Consider the following 19065-nt stretch of genomic DNA (forward strand, 5'->3'; position numbering starts at 1 on the left):
CTCCTTCCTCCCTCCCCTCCCCCCTCTCCCCTCTCTCTCCTTCCCATGACTTTCCTTAATGGTTGCTAAGGGAACAGCCCTATCTCATTAACCCCATTCATCCTTCAAAGGTCAGGCTGTCCCTTGGCTCCACATTGGGCACTAGTTTGGACTGGAAAGTGTGGGGACAGCCTGGCAATGAGATGTGGACTTTTTACCCCTCATGAAACCAGATTCCTGCCAGACAAGGCTAGCTATGGACTGGCACCAGGGCTTCAGGTATGGGAGGCCAGAGTCCAGGAACTGGCACTTGACATTTCCATGGTATGTATGTAGTCAAATGTTCCAGACACTGAGATGTGAAATGGCTTATTAGCCAGCCCAGCTTTTATCCTGTTAAAGGGAAATGAGATATTCTGAGCTCTCGGTAACTCTTGTCTGATGATCTTTGCTGAATTGCTTTGTGCTTCTGTATTTGTGCTTCTGCATTTGTGCTTCTGCATTTGAGGGGTATAAAAAGAGCTGTGACATTTATAGACTTGCTGGCTTGGGTCAGCCTTTTCAGTCCTCCTGAGCTCAGCTTTTGGACTTTCCTCTCATTATCTCTTTATTTCTTCTTCATCCCCGGCCCTCCCCCTCAAGACCCTGTTTGGACCTTTGATATGGCTGGCCCAGGTCAGCTGCAGGACGAGACACCAATGCCTGAGGACTCACAGATGCTTAACTGTATTTCTGGTGCTCAATGTTACCTAGTACCTGTCATCACAAGGGACTTCCCCACCTTTTATGTGTATCTTGTCTGCATTCTCAGTCTGGGGTTGATGCAGATACACGCCTATAAAGACAGAGACTGCTCAATAAAGAGGATGAGAGGCTAAATCTTTTAAGTTCAGACTCCATCTTAGAGAACCTACCTAAGTTTGAACTCAGGTAAACTAACAGGCTGGTACCTAGCACCAGTCTCCAAGTTGTCCCCCAACAAAACCTGAGCCCCAGCTCCAGTCTCTAGGCTAATCCCCAACAAGATCAGTGTCTCCAGGTTATTCCCCCAACAAGCTTGAACCCCCAGGTTACAAGCCCACCCCTGCCAAACGACCACCAATGCAGAGGGGAGCAGAAATTAAGTTTATGATATAACTCCCAGCACCAGCCAGTTATGTTAAAGGCCACAGTAGCTTTTCAATTAGATGCTTGCACACTTGCCCCAGCTTGCTGTTTATTATAAAGTTGTTCCGATAGATATTTAGGGCTCCCCCATCCTGCTTGTTGGTGGTGCATTGGAGGGGCCTGAGCTAGCGTGAATAGACTAAAGACCCTGCTGTGAGTTGCATCAGATCAGCTCCTGTCTGTATTTTTGGGGATCACTAACATTTCCTTGGCAGTACAAGGTAATCAGTGAACATGTTAAGGACTGAGCTAAGTCCCATGGAGTGCAATGGGTCAAACCTGACATTCTGCATCCTGGACATTCTGCATTTCTGAAAATTATATTAACTAGTGTCCCTGGCATGGTGCACACAGACTGGTGGCTTATCTGTTGGTATTCTGTCTGAACTCCACCCTCACAGTTACCTGGCAACAGCCAGGTAGGCCTGGCCCACTATAAAAGGGGCTGCCTGCCCCCTCCTTTCTCTCTTACTCTCTTGCCTCTGACTCTTGCTCCCCCTCTCTCCCCATTCCCTTCTCCCCTCTCTCTATGTGGTCATGGCCGGCCTCTACTTCTCTACTCTTTCCCCCTCTCTGCCTTTCTCTGCCTCTACTACCCTCTTATCTCCCCTCCTCATGCCCTGAATAAACTCTATTCTATACTATACTGTCCTGTGGCTGGTCCCTCAGGGGGAAGGGATGCCTTGGCATGGGCCAGCCGAGGCACCTCCTTCCCCCATACCTCACCACACCCCCATAGAACATACTCTTACACCTCTCTATCTTTTTATAATCACAACACTATCTTTAGTTCACCCTGACACTTTTGCCAGTGGAGGTGTTTTCCAGGAGTTACTAGTTCTTTTTCCAAATATTTTTTACTTTAAGTTTTACCTCATTCATACAACGGAGCAGGATCTAAAATCTAAAAAGAAAAGTACTTATTGTTTCTATGTAAATAAACTAGAGCAGGGCACCGTGGTATACACCTGTGAGTACAGTGTGGGGCTGAGGAAGCTGGGGAGTCTTGAGATCAGGTTAGACTACATAGCCAGACCTACCTAAGAAACAGAGGAGAGAGAGGGGGAGGGNGGGGAGGGGGAAAGGGGGAGGGAGGGGGAGGGAGGGGGAGGGAGGGAGAGAGGGAGAGAGGGAGAAAGAAGACTCTTTGAAATCTTTTAACAAAGACAAGTATTATAGCTTAAAAAACAAAGCAAAACAGAACAAAACAAAACCTGCTCAATTAGGTGCAGCAAAGGAAATTTAAATCATTGAGAGCGTGAGTATGGAATACAGGGTTTGGCTAGGAGCAGAACTCATTTTTTGGGCTTTGGCTTTGCATGGGTGTGGCCCTGGGTGGAATCCATCCTTACAAAATACATACCCGGCCCTGCAAAATACATACACAGACAAATAAAATCTTAAGTTGCTTTGGAGTGAGTTTTACAGTTTATGGTTATAAGCCTAGCCTTTAAAGGCCAAGCCATCTCTCTAGCTCTTGTTTCACTTTAAAAAAATAAATTGAAATTAGAGATGGTTGACAGTATTTGGTGCATAACAAAGTTTATACAAGAAAAATGTATAAACTATCATCTATTGGTATGTTGATTTTACATTTGAAGTTTGGCAGGTAAATGACTATGTATTATTAGCACACCTGACTTAAAAATACTTAATCTAAATAACACACACACACACACACACACACACACACACACACACACACACCTCTTATGACAGTCTGGTTTTAAGTGAAGAACTATTGGTCCATGAGACAACTTCTATTTGTAAATAGAGAAAAAAATCCATTTACTGGCCATAGCCTGGGGCTCTCCAGGACACTGAAGAGAGCCTTAGGACCCAAAGCAGGAGAGAAACTAATAGGATGACAGAGCTAAGTCACTGTGCTTCTCACATCAGTCACTGTGGCTCTGATATGCCAAGACAACTTTTGCTAGGAGGTGTGTGTATGTGTGTGTGTGTGTGTGTGTGTGTGTGTGTGTGTGTGTGTGTGTGTAGGTCAGAGATCAACGTCTAGTGACTTCCTCAGTCAGCTTCTGCCTTAGTTCTTGATGCAGCCTCCCACTGAGCCTGGAGCTCCCCTTGGGTGAGGGCGCTTGGCTAGCAAGTCCCAGGGACCCTCTGGTTTCTGTCTTCTCAGTGCAGCATCCCAGACGAGCAGCTTCCTCCCACCCCATCCTCTGAGGACCTCAGGTCCTCATGCCTGGGAGGCCTCTCCACCTCCTGCTGGCGAGTTTTAAGTGTGAAGGCCACAAGAGGGAAGAAAGATGGGAACTTACCTCTCCATTTCAGAAAAGAAATATATATCGTTAACGGCAAAGTTGATAGTGATAATTCTGTGGCCAAATATCCGTCGTTTTACAAGGACCATGTCTCCATTTTCCTGTTCTGCGTTCCGGGCACTAAGGTTTACTGGGGTATGACGTGCAGATGTGGCGGGTGATGTAGAGAAATCTAACAGAGAAACAACAAGGAATTATAGTCTGGTTTGATGAAGTTTCTTTTAGGTCCTAAACTTTGACCTTGGGCTTCACCCCCGTGCACTCACGTTTTGTACCCAGTGAAAGTGCCACCCACACCTTATGTGTACTGCAGCTTCTTACTCAGATGTGCATAACTGCTGAAGAAGGCCCCTGCTCAGGTGTGTGACAGTATTCAATCAAGAGATAGTTAAACAACTAATTACAAGAGCCATTGAATGCTGAAGGATGTTCTCATGGCACCTGCCAAAGAGAGACAATCATGACTGGAGCCATGGTAATCCATAAGGCTTCCTGCAGAGACCATGAAAACTGCCCACGAAAGACTCAGCTTTTCAGATGGGACCGTGGTGCTGATCAGCAGTCACTCAAGGTTTATCGGGGGGAGGAATCAAGGTTTATCAACTAGGAGGAGATCTGAAGCCAAAGTGAAGAAGACTAGAAAGGTAACCTAGAGAATGGAAGTTCTCAAAAGCTCTCAGAGACGGGGCACTGAGATGGATGGATGGGGGTTAGACATATTAGAGGGTTGTTCATCCCAACAGCATGGTGGGAACTCTGAGCAGCTCCAGGCCACCGTGCCACAGGCGGATAGTGTGTGGTAGGGCACTTTAAGGATAGTTATGGTTAGCGTTTTTAGAATACATCGTCGTCTCTGTTGGTGAGACTGTGGAGAATCAGACCCTGATTGATAGTCTCAGTGGAAGTGTAAATTAGTGCACTGGTTCTGGAGACTCCAAATTGAACAACCACAACATGAGGGCGTTTGTTTTTTTCCCCCATAGAAACTTAGTACATTTGAATGACTGTTAGAATAACTCACAAGTTCAGAGAGACATGAGCTGTCGTTGCCCATTTCTTCGTCACCTTAGGAACTTTCCTGGCTCATCTCTAGTCCAAGTATCCTGTTTGAAATTCCTAGATTGCACTGCCCACTCTCTTGGTTTTAGGGTCCATGCACACTCTTTCCTCTCCCACTGCACCTGCTTAATTTGCTCACTCCTGAAAACTCAACTTCATGTCATTCTGGGGAAAAAAGTTCATCCCTGCCCATTGCCAGTGCTAACTAGGGTCCATCAGCAAGCATTATTGAAATCACTCATCACACATACATAGTAATAACAATGGACTAGTTAAAAACTATTCTGTCACGAAGCATTGCTAAAGCATAGTTCAAAGATGCTCAAGCTGTCACCCCTCTTAGCTTCACAACAACCCAGTGAGGTAAGACTAGTTATTATTCCCATTCTATGGATGAAGAAATGGAGGCACGAGTCATCCATTCAAGTAAAAGTGGTAGACATGATCTGTTATCTGTAGCTTCCAGTTTCTGTAGGAAACCTCTAGATCATAAGGGTAGAGCATTGTTTTTATTTTTACCATGGAAGTCTCAGCTCCTGCTGAAGTGCATACCCTAAAGCATTCTTGGGAATGGTCATGAATGAATTAATGAAGCAGTTGAATAAGTCTATACAGTGGACACTTTATGCCAGTCAAAAACTTGGCAGATGGATGTGCACTGGCAGAAAAGGATGTTCAATCTAAAATAGTAAGGAAAATGGTAAGTTATAAATGGAAAATATGGAGATTTTTATATAGATATATAGAGAGACACAGACATGTGTGTATGCATATATGTTCAGAATGTAGGCTTCAAAGCATTGGCGATGTTCTGAAGATTTTGTGTCCTATGTATTCTTGTAATTTTGTTACTTCTTTATTAATAGCATATACTGATTATTATATGGTATATCAAGAAAAAATAAATATTTATATTTAATTTATTTTTAATATTAATATTTAATTAATATTTTTAGAGACCACAGTAAACAACGTTAAGAAACCGTTTCGCAACGGTTTCTTTGGTAAGATGGCCATGCCATAGTGAATGGCCTCATACCCATAAATAATATGAACATCAGGAATTGAACATGATGAGTTGTAAAAACACAAAACAAACACATGACGTTGGAATGGGGCAGAGAGGCAGAGAGTATATCTAAGAGGAGTTAACAAGAAGCTCATGATCAAAATATATTGTAAATATGTATACATTTTTCAAATAATTAATAAAAATATCATATATTTAAAATGTGAGGCGCTGGAGTGCCCTTGCTGTTTCCCACACTTGCTGGTTCTTTGAGAAGCACCTCTACCCAGGCAGGCCTTGGAAAGTCTGGTCATCCAGGCTCACTGTGGCTGATGCTGGCCTGGTACTAAGCAAGTAGCTCGAGTTCTCATGTGGACTGCCCACCGTGTCCGGGAAGTGACTCACTCTCTTTGTTGTTGAACATTTCCAGGTAGATGAAATCTGCCAGCTCTTGGCGATTGTTGGCATCAGCTATGAATCTGCGGTAGTTGCAAAAACTCTTGATGAAGGCGATCATTTTTATCCATCTCTTTTTCTGCAGAAGGAAGAGGGTATCCCTTAGCACGGCTACCGTTCACAAAGAACCTTCTCTCTGTGTGCCACAAACCTGATCTTTGTTACGTTGGAAATCCTCACTTCTATAAAGGGATGCTTTTGAGCTCCCATTTTGAGGGTGAGGGAACCCAAGTCAGTCTGCCTCAGACTAAGGAATTGACAAGTAGAGGAGTCTGGCTCCAATCATGGAGCCTGGGCTCAAACTCCTTCTACCACACACCCTTCCAGGAACAGGGAAGGTCAGCATTCAAAAAAGGGAAGCAACAGAGGACAAGTTGCTGCTCACCAGGAGGAAATGATGGCTTGGCAGATCTTAAAGTGTTAAAGAAATAGAGTAAGGTGTGAACCCATTTCTCATCATTAAGAAAACTGTAAAGTACCCATTCCCCGACTCGGGCCTCCTCCTTTGTACAAGCAAACACATTCTGTTTCTACATTCCTTTAATAGGAACTGGGCTCATTCCAAAAAATTTGATAAGTCAAAAGAGCCAAAAACCTCTCTTTTTGCTGAGATTGCTCAGTCCTTGGGTGAAGTACTAAATGCAGTGAATTGGGGAGCTGGAAACTTTTCGGGTGGACTCTACCTTCTCCATAGATGTGTAATTTGGGTCAATTTACTTGTGTCTCCGTGTAAGACACAAACAATAGCCTTCATGGTTGTGGTTTTCCTTTAGGATATGTGTAACAAAGTGTGTAACTCACAGGAGGCAGTAACAACATTCTGGTTTCCTTTTATCTGACCAGGGAAAGCTGAAATTACTACAAAGCTCGCTGATTCAACAAACACATTCGTTCAAGCATCCCACCATGCAGATTTGGCTCAGAAACAGAGAGTGGAGAGAGAAAAAACCCAGCACATTTTCATGTCCACAGTATTGGGCTTAAATCTTATCTTCAGATATATTTTAACCTGATCTTTGGAATCTGGTAGAATTGGGTTCAATCTTTTCTATCTAAACGACTCACACTGAATATGAGATTCCTTAAAGGAGTATCTTTGCTTTTTCAAACCGCATGAAAAGTCTTCCCTGCGCATTACTCCTGTCTCTTCTCCCTTAAGGATAAGAGGGGCAGTTGGGTTTGGGAGGAGAAATGGGCATACTCACTGCCAGCTGCTGGCATTGTCTTTCTGGTATTTCCTGGTCTGTGGGACACATGTTCCAGGTCCACCCTTTGTCATACTGCAAGGTGAGGCTTATGTTGTCAGTGACTGGATGTGTAACCCAGGCTGATCAATCTAATCTTTGTGCAGAAAGATTAGCAAAACCATATGACGGGTCAATTCACATCCTTAAAATAACCACGAGCCGCAGATACTCTGACAGTGTCATCTCAGGAGATCTTGTGCCTTTCGCTTAGTTGGGGCCAGAGAGAGGCAGATCAGAAAGGGACTTCCCAATACGTTTCTCTGAGTCTCAGATTATCTTTTTGTAAAATGGGGCTTAACACACAATTCACACAGCAGAGAATAATCCTTTCTTTCAATAATATATCAAGTGGCCTAACAGGGACAATCTTTTGCACAGCTGACAGCCTGGACAATAGTTTTCCTGCCTGTAATGTCCTCCCCTCTTCCTTCTCACCGACCTGAGAGTCATGTAGGTGTGTTGTTGACTTTGAGGGCTTCCTAGGGATGGCCTGTGTTTCAATAAACTCAACCTCCATAGAACGTGGTGGAAACAAGTCTTGGTATTCCTTAAACCTACCAGAAAGGTGATAGAGAATATTAAAGAAGATAAAACCACGGTGCATGAAACATAACAAGCCCTGTTCCATGTCAGCTCCTGCAGGAGTTACAGTGGGAGTGGTGGGATACTCAAAAGCTCTCCTCTTACCATCTCAATTTTATACAAAGTCAACCTATCTGTCCTTCTCAATGCTGTATCCTTCCTCATTCTCCCTCTCTCTTTATGTGTGCTGTATATATGCATCTATGTATATGTGCCTGTGTATATTTTATATGTGTGTATGTTTGAGTATGTGTATATGTGCAAGTGAGTGTGTGTGTGTGTGTGTGTGTGTGTGTGTGTGTGTGTGTGTGTGTTGCAAACACAGGCAGGCAGGCGATTTCAAAGTAAGTGTGGTGTTTCTTTTGTAGGACAGCTCTAGCAGTACACTGTGAGGTCTGGGAGACCTTTGCTTAATGTGGCTTTTCAAAGCTAGGAAGCAACTCCCGAGGGAACCCCACCTCCTCTGAGCATGCTTACCATTTTTCTTCCACAGATTTCATGATGTAGCCCTGGAGCATCAGCAACGTGGTGGTGGTGATATGACGCACATTAGCAATTTCTTTGATAAAAGGAGCATCACACTGCAGTATTTCCTCTAAAGAATGAGAGAAAGGGAGGGAGGGAGGGAGAGAGGGAGGGAGACAGGGAAGGAGGGAGGGAAGGAGGGAGACAGGGAAGGAAGGAAGGAGGGAGGGAAAGAGAGGAGAGGGAGGAAGGGAAGGGGGAAGGACGGAGGAGGAAGGGAGGGAGGGATATAGGAGAAGGAGGAAAGGAGAGTCATTTCTGTCTCTAGTTTGGTGGTTTCATGAGAGAAGCTCATGACCCTCTGCTATTATTCTAGCCTCACTGAACCGTCTACAACTGGCAAGTCTCCAAAGAATATTTCATAGGTTATGGGAAACTATTTTTGTAGACAAAACACTATCTTTCTTAGTCCCATTTCAAAGATGAAATCTTGAAAGAAAATAAAGTTAAAATGAAACTTAAATTCATTTCTGTAGCTGGGGTGAAGTTTTCCAGTTTAGAGAAAGGCTTAGGAGGAAAGGACCAAAGCAAACACTTTAGGTACAGAAGGAAAGCCCAAGATAGGACAGTCACTGTGGAGCGCACCACGATGCTCCTTGTGTCCAGAGACAGTAGGCCTGTTAATGAGCTTGAGCATGCGCTGCGTAGTATCTGAGCACTCCTTTCTCTCTGTGACCCTCCAGAATGATGCTTAGAACTCATCTTAAAACTCAGCAAACAAGTATTTCTTATATGTGCTGATGCATGATGATAAAAATACCTCTTGCCTTCTAAAAGACAGGAACTTTGGGTGGGCCTCATAGTCAGAGTTCAAACTGTACCCCAAGGTCACTTCAGGCTTAGGCTTACTATTGCAGTCTACTTAACCTGCTTAAGAGAACAATGGAACAACCGACCTTCCTTGCCTTAGATTTCTCATGTAATTAACCTTTACATCTGATGCAAATCTTAAATTATGTCCCAAGATGAATGTATGTGTGTTTGTATGTTATAATTATTTGCTGAGGACAGAAGATAGGACCAAACCAGCTTTATAAAATGAATGTCCACAAAAAAAAAATGTTGGAGCAATGTATGGTTAGTATTGGTTTGATTGATATCTGGGTCAGCTGGAATCATCTGGAATCAGTGGCTTCATCCCTCATAAGACCCTGTTAAGGATTTCTGTAAAGGACCCCAATCCCTTCTTCCTATCGTGCTTTCTGTGCTGTTCAATAAGAAAGCAGAACCCTTTGCCATAGTCATACACAGGAACACACACAGGGACAGATTCACAAGACAGCATTCAGGCAGGCACAGATTCAGACTCATACCACACACAGAAGATGATGGAAGACTGTCAAGAGCCATCTAGGAGAGGCTAAGACTAGCGGATGACTTTCCTGAAATGTCCACCATTTTGCATAGATGGCGGTGGGTAAGCTCTGGAGGCAAGACCCTAAGACACTAATCTCAGGATTGATTCTTGCTATTGATATGTCCTCCCTGTCGTTATTAAATTAATATAGCAATCCCTGGGCATTAGCCCACCCTACCTGGCAGATTTTCTGCAGATCAGAGAAGATGCACTGTCTTGTAGTGATGCTATATAGACAAATAGATGGTTTCTTAATTCCTAATGATTCTATAAGAATTCCTAAATTTATAATAACAACTATTGAGCCCTTTATCATAAGGGCTGCAATTAAAGTCCTCTCTGCTATGAAAACTGCTAACTCTGCCAGTCTTCACATGTCACAAGTTAATTGCACTAGATGGAAAGCAGGCAAAAAAAAAAAAAATTACAATTTAGGAATACATTCCTTTAGGCCATAAGCTCATTAATTAAAGATCATAAAAGGAATGAATGATATATTGTAGTTGCAAGGACAGAAGATAAAATATTGACTGGGTTTATCTATACAAAAGTTCAATGTTAACGTAGACATAAGAATTATAGTTTAGACTGTCAATGAACCTGTGGAGCTAGCTGTGGGACATAGCTCCTGACAGAAGACACAGGAAAAGTAGAAGTTCAAATCTGGGCTCCCTCTGGTTTAAGGCACATCAAGGGGAAGTGCTTTATTTAATTGCATTAATGTGATATCAATGCAATATTGGTGAATCTGAGTTTATTATTAATGCATTCGAATTGCACCTACAAACTGGCATGCTGAGCTGGGGGCATTTCTGTACATCCTAGGACATGGCAGTCAGATGCTGGAAGTTTGAGAGTTTAAGGCCAGTCTGGGCTACATAGATGGGTTTCAGGCCAGTCTGCAATATGTGACAAGACCCTGTTTCAAAACAAACAAATGAACAAGAGAGACTTATTACTTTTGAACTTTTTTTTTTTTTTGAGTTTCTACACTTGCCTTGGATAAACACAACAAAAGCAAGCAAACAAACAAGTAAAAACCACTAAATAAATGAGCCCCTTTCTGCCTACATAAACTCTGCCTGTGCCCCTGAGACAGACAAGAAGCTCAGCTCTACAGCTTTAGAAGGGCCTTGTGCTCGCACCTCCTTTTTCTAGAGTCATGAGCTAAATTTTACTTGCAATCTCCAGCTAAAATGTATTTCCCCAGGCCAAGTTTACCACCCCCTTAGACAGGAAAACAAGACAACATTTATGAATGGTTGTCAGGCAGGGTGTTTCCCAGTGCAACTCCTCTTCTGGAGATGGAGAGCACCACCTGTTTGCTTGTAGCTAGTCCCAGGCTGGTCATTTTGATGGTTAAGTAACTGGAATTTGCATTAAACGGAATAAGTTAGCTAACTTCAATGCGTTGTACTTTCTTTGCTTAGAAAATGCAGCTACTTATTCTTAATGAGCATGTATATGAATGTATCTCACTTGTGGTTTCCTTTCATCAGTGTTCTGACTTTGGGCTTAAAATTGTTCTCTGCATTCATCCTCGGTGTCTCAATATAGCCCCCCATGTGGCCATTGCCCTCTTCGGTTCTCTCTAGCGGGTTTTGAAGGAGCCAGGCTACTTCCCCAAACTTTTCCTCCCAAGAAACCAAAGGGAGTATCAAGAGAAAGAGAGGCACACCGGCAGGGACCTTTCCGTGGAGATAAGTCTTGGTTATATTTTCCAAAGCTGTCTTATAAGTCTTTTCATTGGTCTCCATCATGATCTTCTGTACGGCTATCAGGAACTGCAACGGGTTTTCAGACTTCCGGTCTTTGAGGAACTCTTTGAAGTACTCCAGGTGTGCATTGTTTAGGAGGACTTCTGTTAAGTTCCTGGAAAACAGCACATTGTATTGTTGCTAGAGGAGAAGGGACAGAGACCTTGGAGACTGTTCCCAGTAGGGAATGAAACCGAACATGTGTTAAAGTGTAGCTTCTGGACCCGTGAGACCCATCTACCTCTGCCTTCGGAGTGCTGGGATTAAAGGCAGCACACCTGGCTGCCCCTTGAGTGGAGTTAAAGCTAATGTTTCACCCACGATCCCCTTTCCTTTTCTCTCATTGTCTTTCTTGGGTAGGCTGTGCTCCCTCCAGGGTTTCATCTTCATCGGTAGGCTGCAACTGTATCTCTAGTTGCTTCCTTTTCCAATTTTAACTGCTCATGTAACCTCTTATGTCACAGTCACAGCTATTATTCAAAGCTGCCTGCATGTAACCATTTTTTGACCAATTTACCCATCTCCTTTTCAGAAGTATGCCTTTATATAGGTTTTTGATAGACATCCTTTATCAGAATGTCATAGCTTTTTTTTTTCTATCTTCATTTCGAAAGTTTTTTTTCTTCTTAAATCATGATTTAAAGATCATGATTTAGAGATTTAAAATCACGGTTTAGAGATCTCAAATGAGAACCATGTGGGATTTCTACCTTGTTTATTTAATATGGAATATGTGGTGGTTAATCTTGGTCACTGAGTTAATTGGTACTGAAATTGACTAAAAGGTATGCCACTTTTCTTAATCAGATTATTTGAAATGGAAAGGCCCATCCTAAATATAAGTTGTTCTTTTCAGTATCAGCCCAAGTAAAAGGGAAATGAAAGAAAAAGACTAGTATTTGCCTACTTGCCTTCACTCTCACTGGCAAGTTCATCTATGCAGTCGCTGCTGCACTTCTTCATTGATGTTAGAATTAGCTTCTTTAGGTTTTCAACTGAGGACCCGTGAGTGACTCTCCAGGAATCCTCCAGGTCTTCAACACCAGACTGCGACTCCTGAGACACATAGCCTCATGAACTGAGCAACTACTGGATTCCCAACCTCACCAGTGTGAGAAGGCCACTGGTGGACTACACCAGTTATATTGTATAAGACAATCTTAAAAAATCTCCTTTTAATGTGTACTCATTCTATCAACTCTGTTATTCGAGGGAAGGCCAACTAATATGGGATATTATTTCAACTTTTGAATGTTAACTGAATCTTGTGCTCCTTAGATAAATTCCAGCTGCTGATACTACATATTTTTGTTGTTGTTACTGGATTTAGTTTCCTATTTGTGAGAGACTTGTGTGTCTAGGTTCAAAGGGAAGTAGTTGTCTCTGGTTTTCATGATGCCTCTGCTTTGGGAATCAGGATAAGTTTCTTCTATTTCCTCAAAGAGCAATTATAATGTTGGTAATATTTTTCCTTTAAATATCTCCCAGAATTCTCCAGTGATATTACCCATGATATGGTGTATGAAAAAATTAAATTATTAAAGATCTACTGTAACATCCAAAATGAATTCAAGACCACCTAGTACCTTCCCCCTTCGAAAAGGACTTTCCAAACTGTACTAGTAGGCAAAGTACAGAGCCTGATAAGGAAGTTGGCTGATTAAACAACTGTAAAAACATAGTTTTAGCAGTCAAAATGACTGAGCCTACAAGTTGCCAAAACAATATTATCAGAGAAATAACCATAACAAGATTAGCAAATCTCCTGCCCCTTGCCCCGCACCACACTGAATTATGACAAAGACCACAAACCACCCTGACCTTGTTGGGGGAATTCCCCTGACGTTAATAGCTGTGACGCTAATAGCTGATCCATAAGTTCAAAATGTACTATTGCTTTGCTGACCAAATCATAATAACCCACCATGGGGGCAGGCAAAGTGAGGGACTAGGCCAAAGGGTTACTTAGTCACTATACAAACCAACCAATGTCTGAAAGGGTTACTTGCTATACTAATGAGAACCCTGTTGCTCAAATCTGCCCTTACAAAGGTATAAAAAGTGTGTCCTTTCTTTGTTCTGGGTCTCTCCTCTGGCCTGTGTGCTGGGAGGGGAGTCCCCAACAAGATAAAAATCCTCATATGGTTTGCAGCGATGGCGGTGGTCTCTGTGGTTTTTCTGAGTAAGGGTCTTTTGACGAACTCCAACACTACCACTTTTTTGTTTGAGACTGGGTCTAAATGTGTAGCTCTGGCTGTACTGAGAATTACTTTATGAACTCTCAGAGATCTGCCTGCCTCTGCCTCTAAATGCCGGGATTAAAGATGTGCACCGTTTTGCCTGGAAATTACTACTTTTCAATGTTGCTTGAAGGACACCCAGTTTTTAATCACTATGTTTTTCTGTTTTTGTTGTTTCTATAGATTTACCAACACTTTCAGGTTGTCTTCAAATCAGCTTTTGAGAAATCTGGGCATTTCTAGAAGATTATTACATTAAGTTGTTGAACTTGATCTTTGTATTTCCTAACAATCTCAATGTCTTTACAGTTTTTTTTTTCAATCCTGATTTTTAAACAAACTAAATTTTTATTTATTTTTGCATGTTCGTATGTTTGTGTGTTTTTGTCTTTCTGTCCATGCTGTGTGTTTCATGTTATACATATGGAGGTTAAAGGATAACTATTGGGAGTTGGCTCCTCCTACTGAGTGGGTCCTAGCCTCCAGACCAGACAATGTCTATTGAGCATCTTCTAGTTCCCTGGCTCTTCTTTCGGGTTAAGCCTGGTGATTCTGCCTAGCATGCTTTCTTTCCTTTATTTGCTGGATGTTTCTGATAAGTTCCAATAGGAATCACCTGACAACCGGCTTCTCTCTGCTGCCCACCCCTCACGCAGCCTGTGCGTGCCTGGCTTTGCCTTGGGTGACCATCACAGCAACGCTGCCTCATGCTTCACTTTCCACAAGCTCTTGCCGTTTTATTTGCTTCTGTTTTTCTTTGACTCACTGGGGGTGACTCTAGAGAGGACCACTCCTCACAGTGCGTTCACATGGTACACCCTCTGCTTTTACTTAAATGGTTTCCATTCTCTTAAGTTCCTTTTAAAACTTATAATAAAAGGAGGCAAATTAAAAAAAACCATATTGAAACAAACCAGACCCAAAGACTTTATAACACAATGAACTTCTACACCGACCAGACAGCAATTCAGAACAGAAGCCGTGTGGCTTCCTATTGCATCCCATACTTTTCCTATTGAACATGTTTTATGTGCTTATCTACCAAGAAAATTTAAAAAAAAGTGTATTTTAAAAGGTGTATGCATTGTGCTTTAAATGTATGAGCTCTTTGTCTGTTTGTCTGTATAATGTGTGTATGTCTGGTTGTGCAAAGGCCAGAATAAAATGGAGCCCTGAACCTGGAGGTTTTCAGCATTATACAGATGCTAGGAACTGAACTCAGGTCCTCTACAAAAAGCAACAACTTCTCTCAACCACTGAGCCGTCTCTCAAGGCCCCATTCTTTGAAAAATGGCTAACCGGGTCCAGGCTTGTTCTGTCTGGGATCCCACTCCTGATCTTTTTCTATGAAGTGGAGCCTCTACATGCAGTTTAGGACTCTTCCTGGAGTCTTAACTTTCCTTAATTCACACTTAATTTTTTTTATCTCTTCCTACTTTATGCCCCTAGGAATCAGACAAAACTTAATCATAACACTTAAAAGTCAATTTTGTATTGTCCCGAGTTTATGTCTTAGATTAAGGGCATGAACCGTTGGGTGTGGTGGTGCAAGCCTTTAATCCCAGCACTTGAGAGGCAGAGGCATTGACAGCCAGGGCCACATAGTGAGACCCTGTCTTAAAAACAAAACAAAAGCAAACAATAAATAGAAAAAGACAAGAACTGTCTTATTACCATGATTCGTATTGTATTATACCATTATCGTCAACATCATTAGATGGCCAAGACATAGCATGTGACCAATAATAACTACACTGAGTGAGAACTAGAGACATGCTTAGAAGAACTGCACATGTCCTATCTCTGACGTTAGCTGTGATCTTAAGGACTTACACGATTTAGAAGAGACTTTATTATTCCTGCTCAACTAGGTTGGAAATATTTCTATAGTCTGAGTAGAGAACAGTGACTAGTACAGACTAGAACCTAAAGAGGAATAGCTGAGTGCATATCAGGAAATGGTTTCCATTATTCAAGGGGAGGAAGACTTATTTAGAGTGTTTAGAACCGACAGATGATTTCCAACCTCTGGTGATGCTACAGTAACAGAAGCATTCCTGTGGGCATTTAAAAAAATATATACAAAATATTTTTCTGGATATTTGACTGTCGTTTCTATACACTACAATGTTTTCATAATCTAGAGGTGAACTTTTCATGTAGCTAGCAATTACACAGAAATGGAGTAAAATGAATAAATTGGTCCAAATTATAGCCAAGAAAGGAGGAAGCATAGAATAAAGTCACCTGTAGTATTAACTAACCATGCTCTCTGGGGATCCAGTTTCAGAGCAGGGAATTACAGCAGATGTAACGCTCAGAGAACCTTTGATGTCTAAGTGGCATTTGTGTCTATGTGGAAAACGCCATAGAATCTTTTCTCAGCAGTGATGAACTATTTAGAAGGTGGAGAGACATGAAGAAACCAGAGGCTACCAGAGCAGTATGGGACCTAAAGTCCCCACATAGACAGAAATTATATGTTGTCTGTTATAGTTTAAGTTTGAAGAAGTTATTTTGTAATAAATGTTATACAGTACTTTATAAAATAAACTTCACATGTAGAGTGTCTTGTTCCTACGGATATGATCTATAGAAAAAGATCTGGGAACCGCCACACAGAAATGAAGTCTATGCCTAGAGACACTACTGCAGCCAGATCTGCCATCTTACCTTGGTCTCATGGAAGGCTTCCTTACAACAGATTTTTTGGCAAAGGATGCTTTTCTTTGTGAGTATGAGAATTTTGGTTGCTTGATAATTTCCACTGTAAAAGCTGAGAAAGACCACAAAGTTAGGTAACAATAGTTTATAAAGAGATAATGAGAAGGGACATTTGTCAGGGATCACTTACAACTACTGTGTCAGGCCACTGGACACCTGGACACTGACATCAGGTCAAGGTGTATTAATAATGCACATTGGCCATCAGGCCTAGAGCTTACCTTCCTTAGAGACACTGGCCATAGACCACAGGTCACCTTCCTTGGAGATGTTGGCCATTATGTCTAGAGCCCATCTTCCTGAGAGACTGCTGAGACCAAGTGCACTGTACTTTGTAGTGAAGTACAGTACGGTACAGTAAGGCACAGTCACTACCTGACTGAAGATGAGACGCTACCTACCTTCCAATCTAATTCTTTCACCCAGCCACAATGCATATGGTGTCCTGTCTTTGTTGACACTTTGGCTATTTTCTTGGAAGCACTTCTAATTGCCACTTGAAGATTTTACTTTGTAGTCATTGAACTTAAGACTAATGACCTCATCTTAAAGTGGTTCCACTTGACTTCTTGCTTTAACTAAAACAATTTTCTTTCTAAGGGTGTGGTTTCCATTGCAATGGTATTCTGGCAATCCATACACAACTCAGAACCGGTGCCTTGCTCTGTGATGTACTTTAGACCAATTATTCGAAGAAATTGTTCTTAAATGTTTTTGAAAAATAATAGATTCCATGGATCTCAGCATCCCAAAACTCTTTGAGGGGGTTGGGGAGATGGCTCAGTGGTTAAGAGCACTGACTGCTCTTCCTGAGGTCCTGAGTTCAAATCCCAGCAACCACATGGTGGTTCACATCTGTAATGGGATCTGATGCCCTCTTCTGGTGTGTCTGAAGACAGCTACAGTGTACTTATATATAAAAAATAAATAAATCTTAAAGAAAAACCCAACTCTTTGAGGGTTTGGGATGTTGTTTAGTTGACAGAGTGCTTACCCATTCATGAAACCCTGGGTTCAATCCCTTGCACAATGTCATACCCTTGCCTGTAATTCTATATTTTCCAAAGTGAACGCAGGAGATCTGAAGCCCAACGTCGTTGTTGGTTATGAAGTGAGTTTGAGGTTGACCTTCGCTACCCAAGACACTCTCATTTCATAGGAGAAAATCACTGACTATAAGATCATCAAGGCATAGAGTCATCTCACTGTTCAAAAATAGGACATGACCTAGTTATATAGTCAATGGCTTAAGATGCGTAGTGAATAGAATGTGCTCATGCAGGGTATTTTTGTGTGATTTGAAAATATTTCAGTGATAGGCAGCGTACAAAAATTTATTAAAAATTAATAGATATGTTCATTGGTTCTAAATAAATGCAACTGAATTAATTGAAAAATGAAATGCAAACTGCAGAAGACTTGATATGAGAGAGAGAGAGAACCCACCACACTGTATAAACAGCAATCTTTCCTAAGGCTAAAAACACTTAAACAACGTTGCATTAAAAAAAAAACACATTTCAAAGTCACAAATATACCTATAAGAATTCAGTTAAAACATGGAGATAAGAAAAAGATGTTAAACATGGGAAGAACATGTTGAAACAATAATTTTCAGTGTTTAAGCCACAGTGAGCATAAAGAAAAGTTCCGGACTTGAAAAACAGAAAAATTACCCACAGTCTATTTTTCTTAAGGTAACTGGCAATTTTGTAAATGAGAGAAGCTTGAGAAATTGGCCATTCCTTCACAAAGTAAAACAAAGGGGAAGATTCTTTACTCTTTGGCTGTGGACATGACCCATTCCTCAAGTTCCTACTTTGGTTCTGCCTGGACCAAAAGCCAAAAAAACCCCTTGGCCCTTATGAGTGGCTTCTGTCGGACACTTTATCGTGACAGCTGGAAAGGAAACTTTCCACATGTAGAAGGGTGATATTCAGTCAGCACTGTTGCCTGGATACTCAGAATGTCATCATGGACCCTCATTAAAGAGGGTACTAGTCAGAAGTAGGATTTCGATGGAGTCCTGGATGAGGTCCAGTTCACTGGGTCTACTGGACAGACAGCTCTATACAAAAGTCATTTCTCCAGCCCCTAAAATGTTTACTTGTAATGGGATTGTTTGGAAATCAACAGGCTAATCCTATCACTTCTTTGGTCTAAGGAGTGCTGTGAGAGTATGAACGGCCAGTCGGAGTTACCTAGATAAAATCGGAACAAATACTATATCTTAAAATAATTACCAATACCAGGAAATTTTTTAAAATTTTAAACAAATTTTTATTACATATTTTCTTTATTTACATTTCAAATGCTATCCCNAAAGNCCCCTATACCNTCCCCCCCTCCCTGCTCCCCTAACCACCCACTCCTACTTCTTGGCCCTGGCGTTCCCCTGTACTGGGGCATATAAAGTTTGCAAGACCAAGGGGCCTCTCTTCCCAATGATGGCCGATTAGGCCGTCTTCTGCTACATATGCAGCTAGAGACACGAGCTCAGGTGGTACTGATTAGTTCATATTGTTGTTCCTCCTATAGGGTTGCAGACCCCTTCAGCTCCTTGGGTATGTTCTCTAGCTCCTCCATTGGGGGCCCTGTGTTCCATCCAATAGATGACTGTGAGCATCCACTTCTGTGTTTGACAGACACTAGCATAGCCTCACAAGAGATAGCTATATCAG

At 41.9% G+C, this 19065-nt stretch overlaps 1 protein-coding gene across 2 annotated transcripts in view; it reads right to left on the reverse strand.

Annotated features, from left to right (window-relative positions):
- The window catches only part of Rgsl1 (regulator of G protein signaling like 1), a 64270-nt gene that overhangs the window by 13893 nt on the left and 31312 nt on the right, over nt 1-19065 (reverse strand). For both annotated transcript variants that reach the window (XM_021199246.2, XM_029539224.1), the window contains 6 exons: nt 16334-16436; nt 11342-11535; nt 8259-8376; nt 7639-7753; nt 5902-6031; nt 3426-3600 (listed from right to left, as the gene is read on the reverse strand). In XM_021199246.2, coding sequence (XP_021054905.1) covers nt 3426-3600; nt 5902-6031; nt 7639-7753; nt 8259-8376; nt 11342-11535; nt 16334-16436 — 835 coding nt within the window. The remainder of the gene's footprint in view (nt 1-3425; nt 3601-5901; nt 6032-7638; nt 7754-8258; nt 8377-11341; nt 11536-16333; nt 16437-19065) is intronic.

This window comes from Mus pahari, chromosome 5 (assembly GCF_900095145.1).
Source record: "Mus pahari chromosome 5, PAHARI_EIJ_v1.1, whole genome shotgun sequence".
Lineage (NCBI taxonomy): Eukaryota > Metazoa > Chordata > Mammalia > Rodentia > Muridae > Mus > Mus pahari.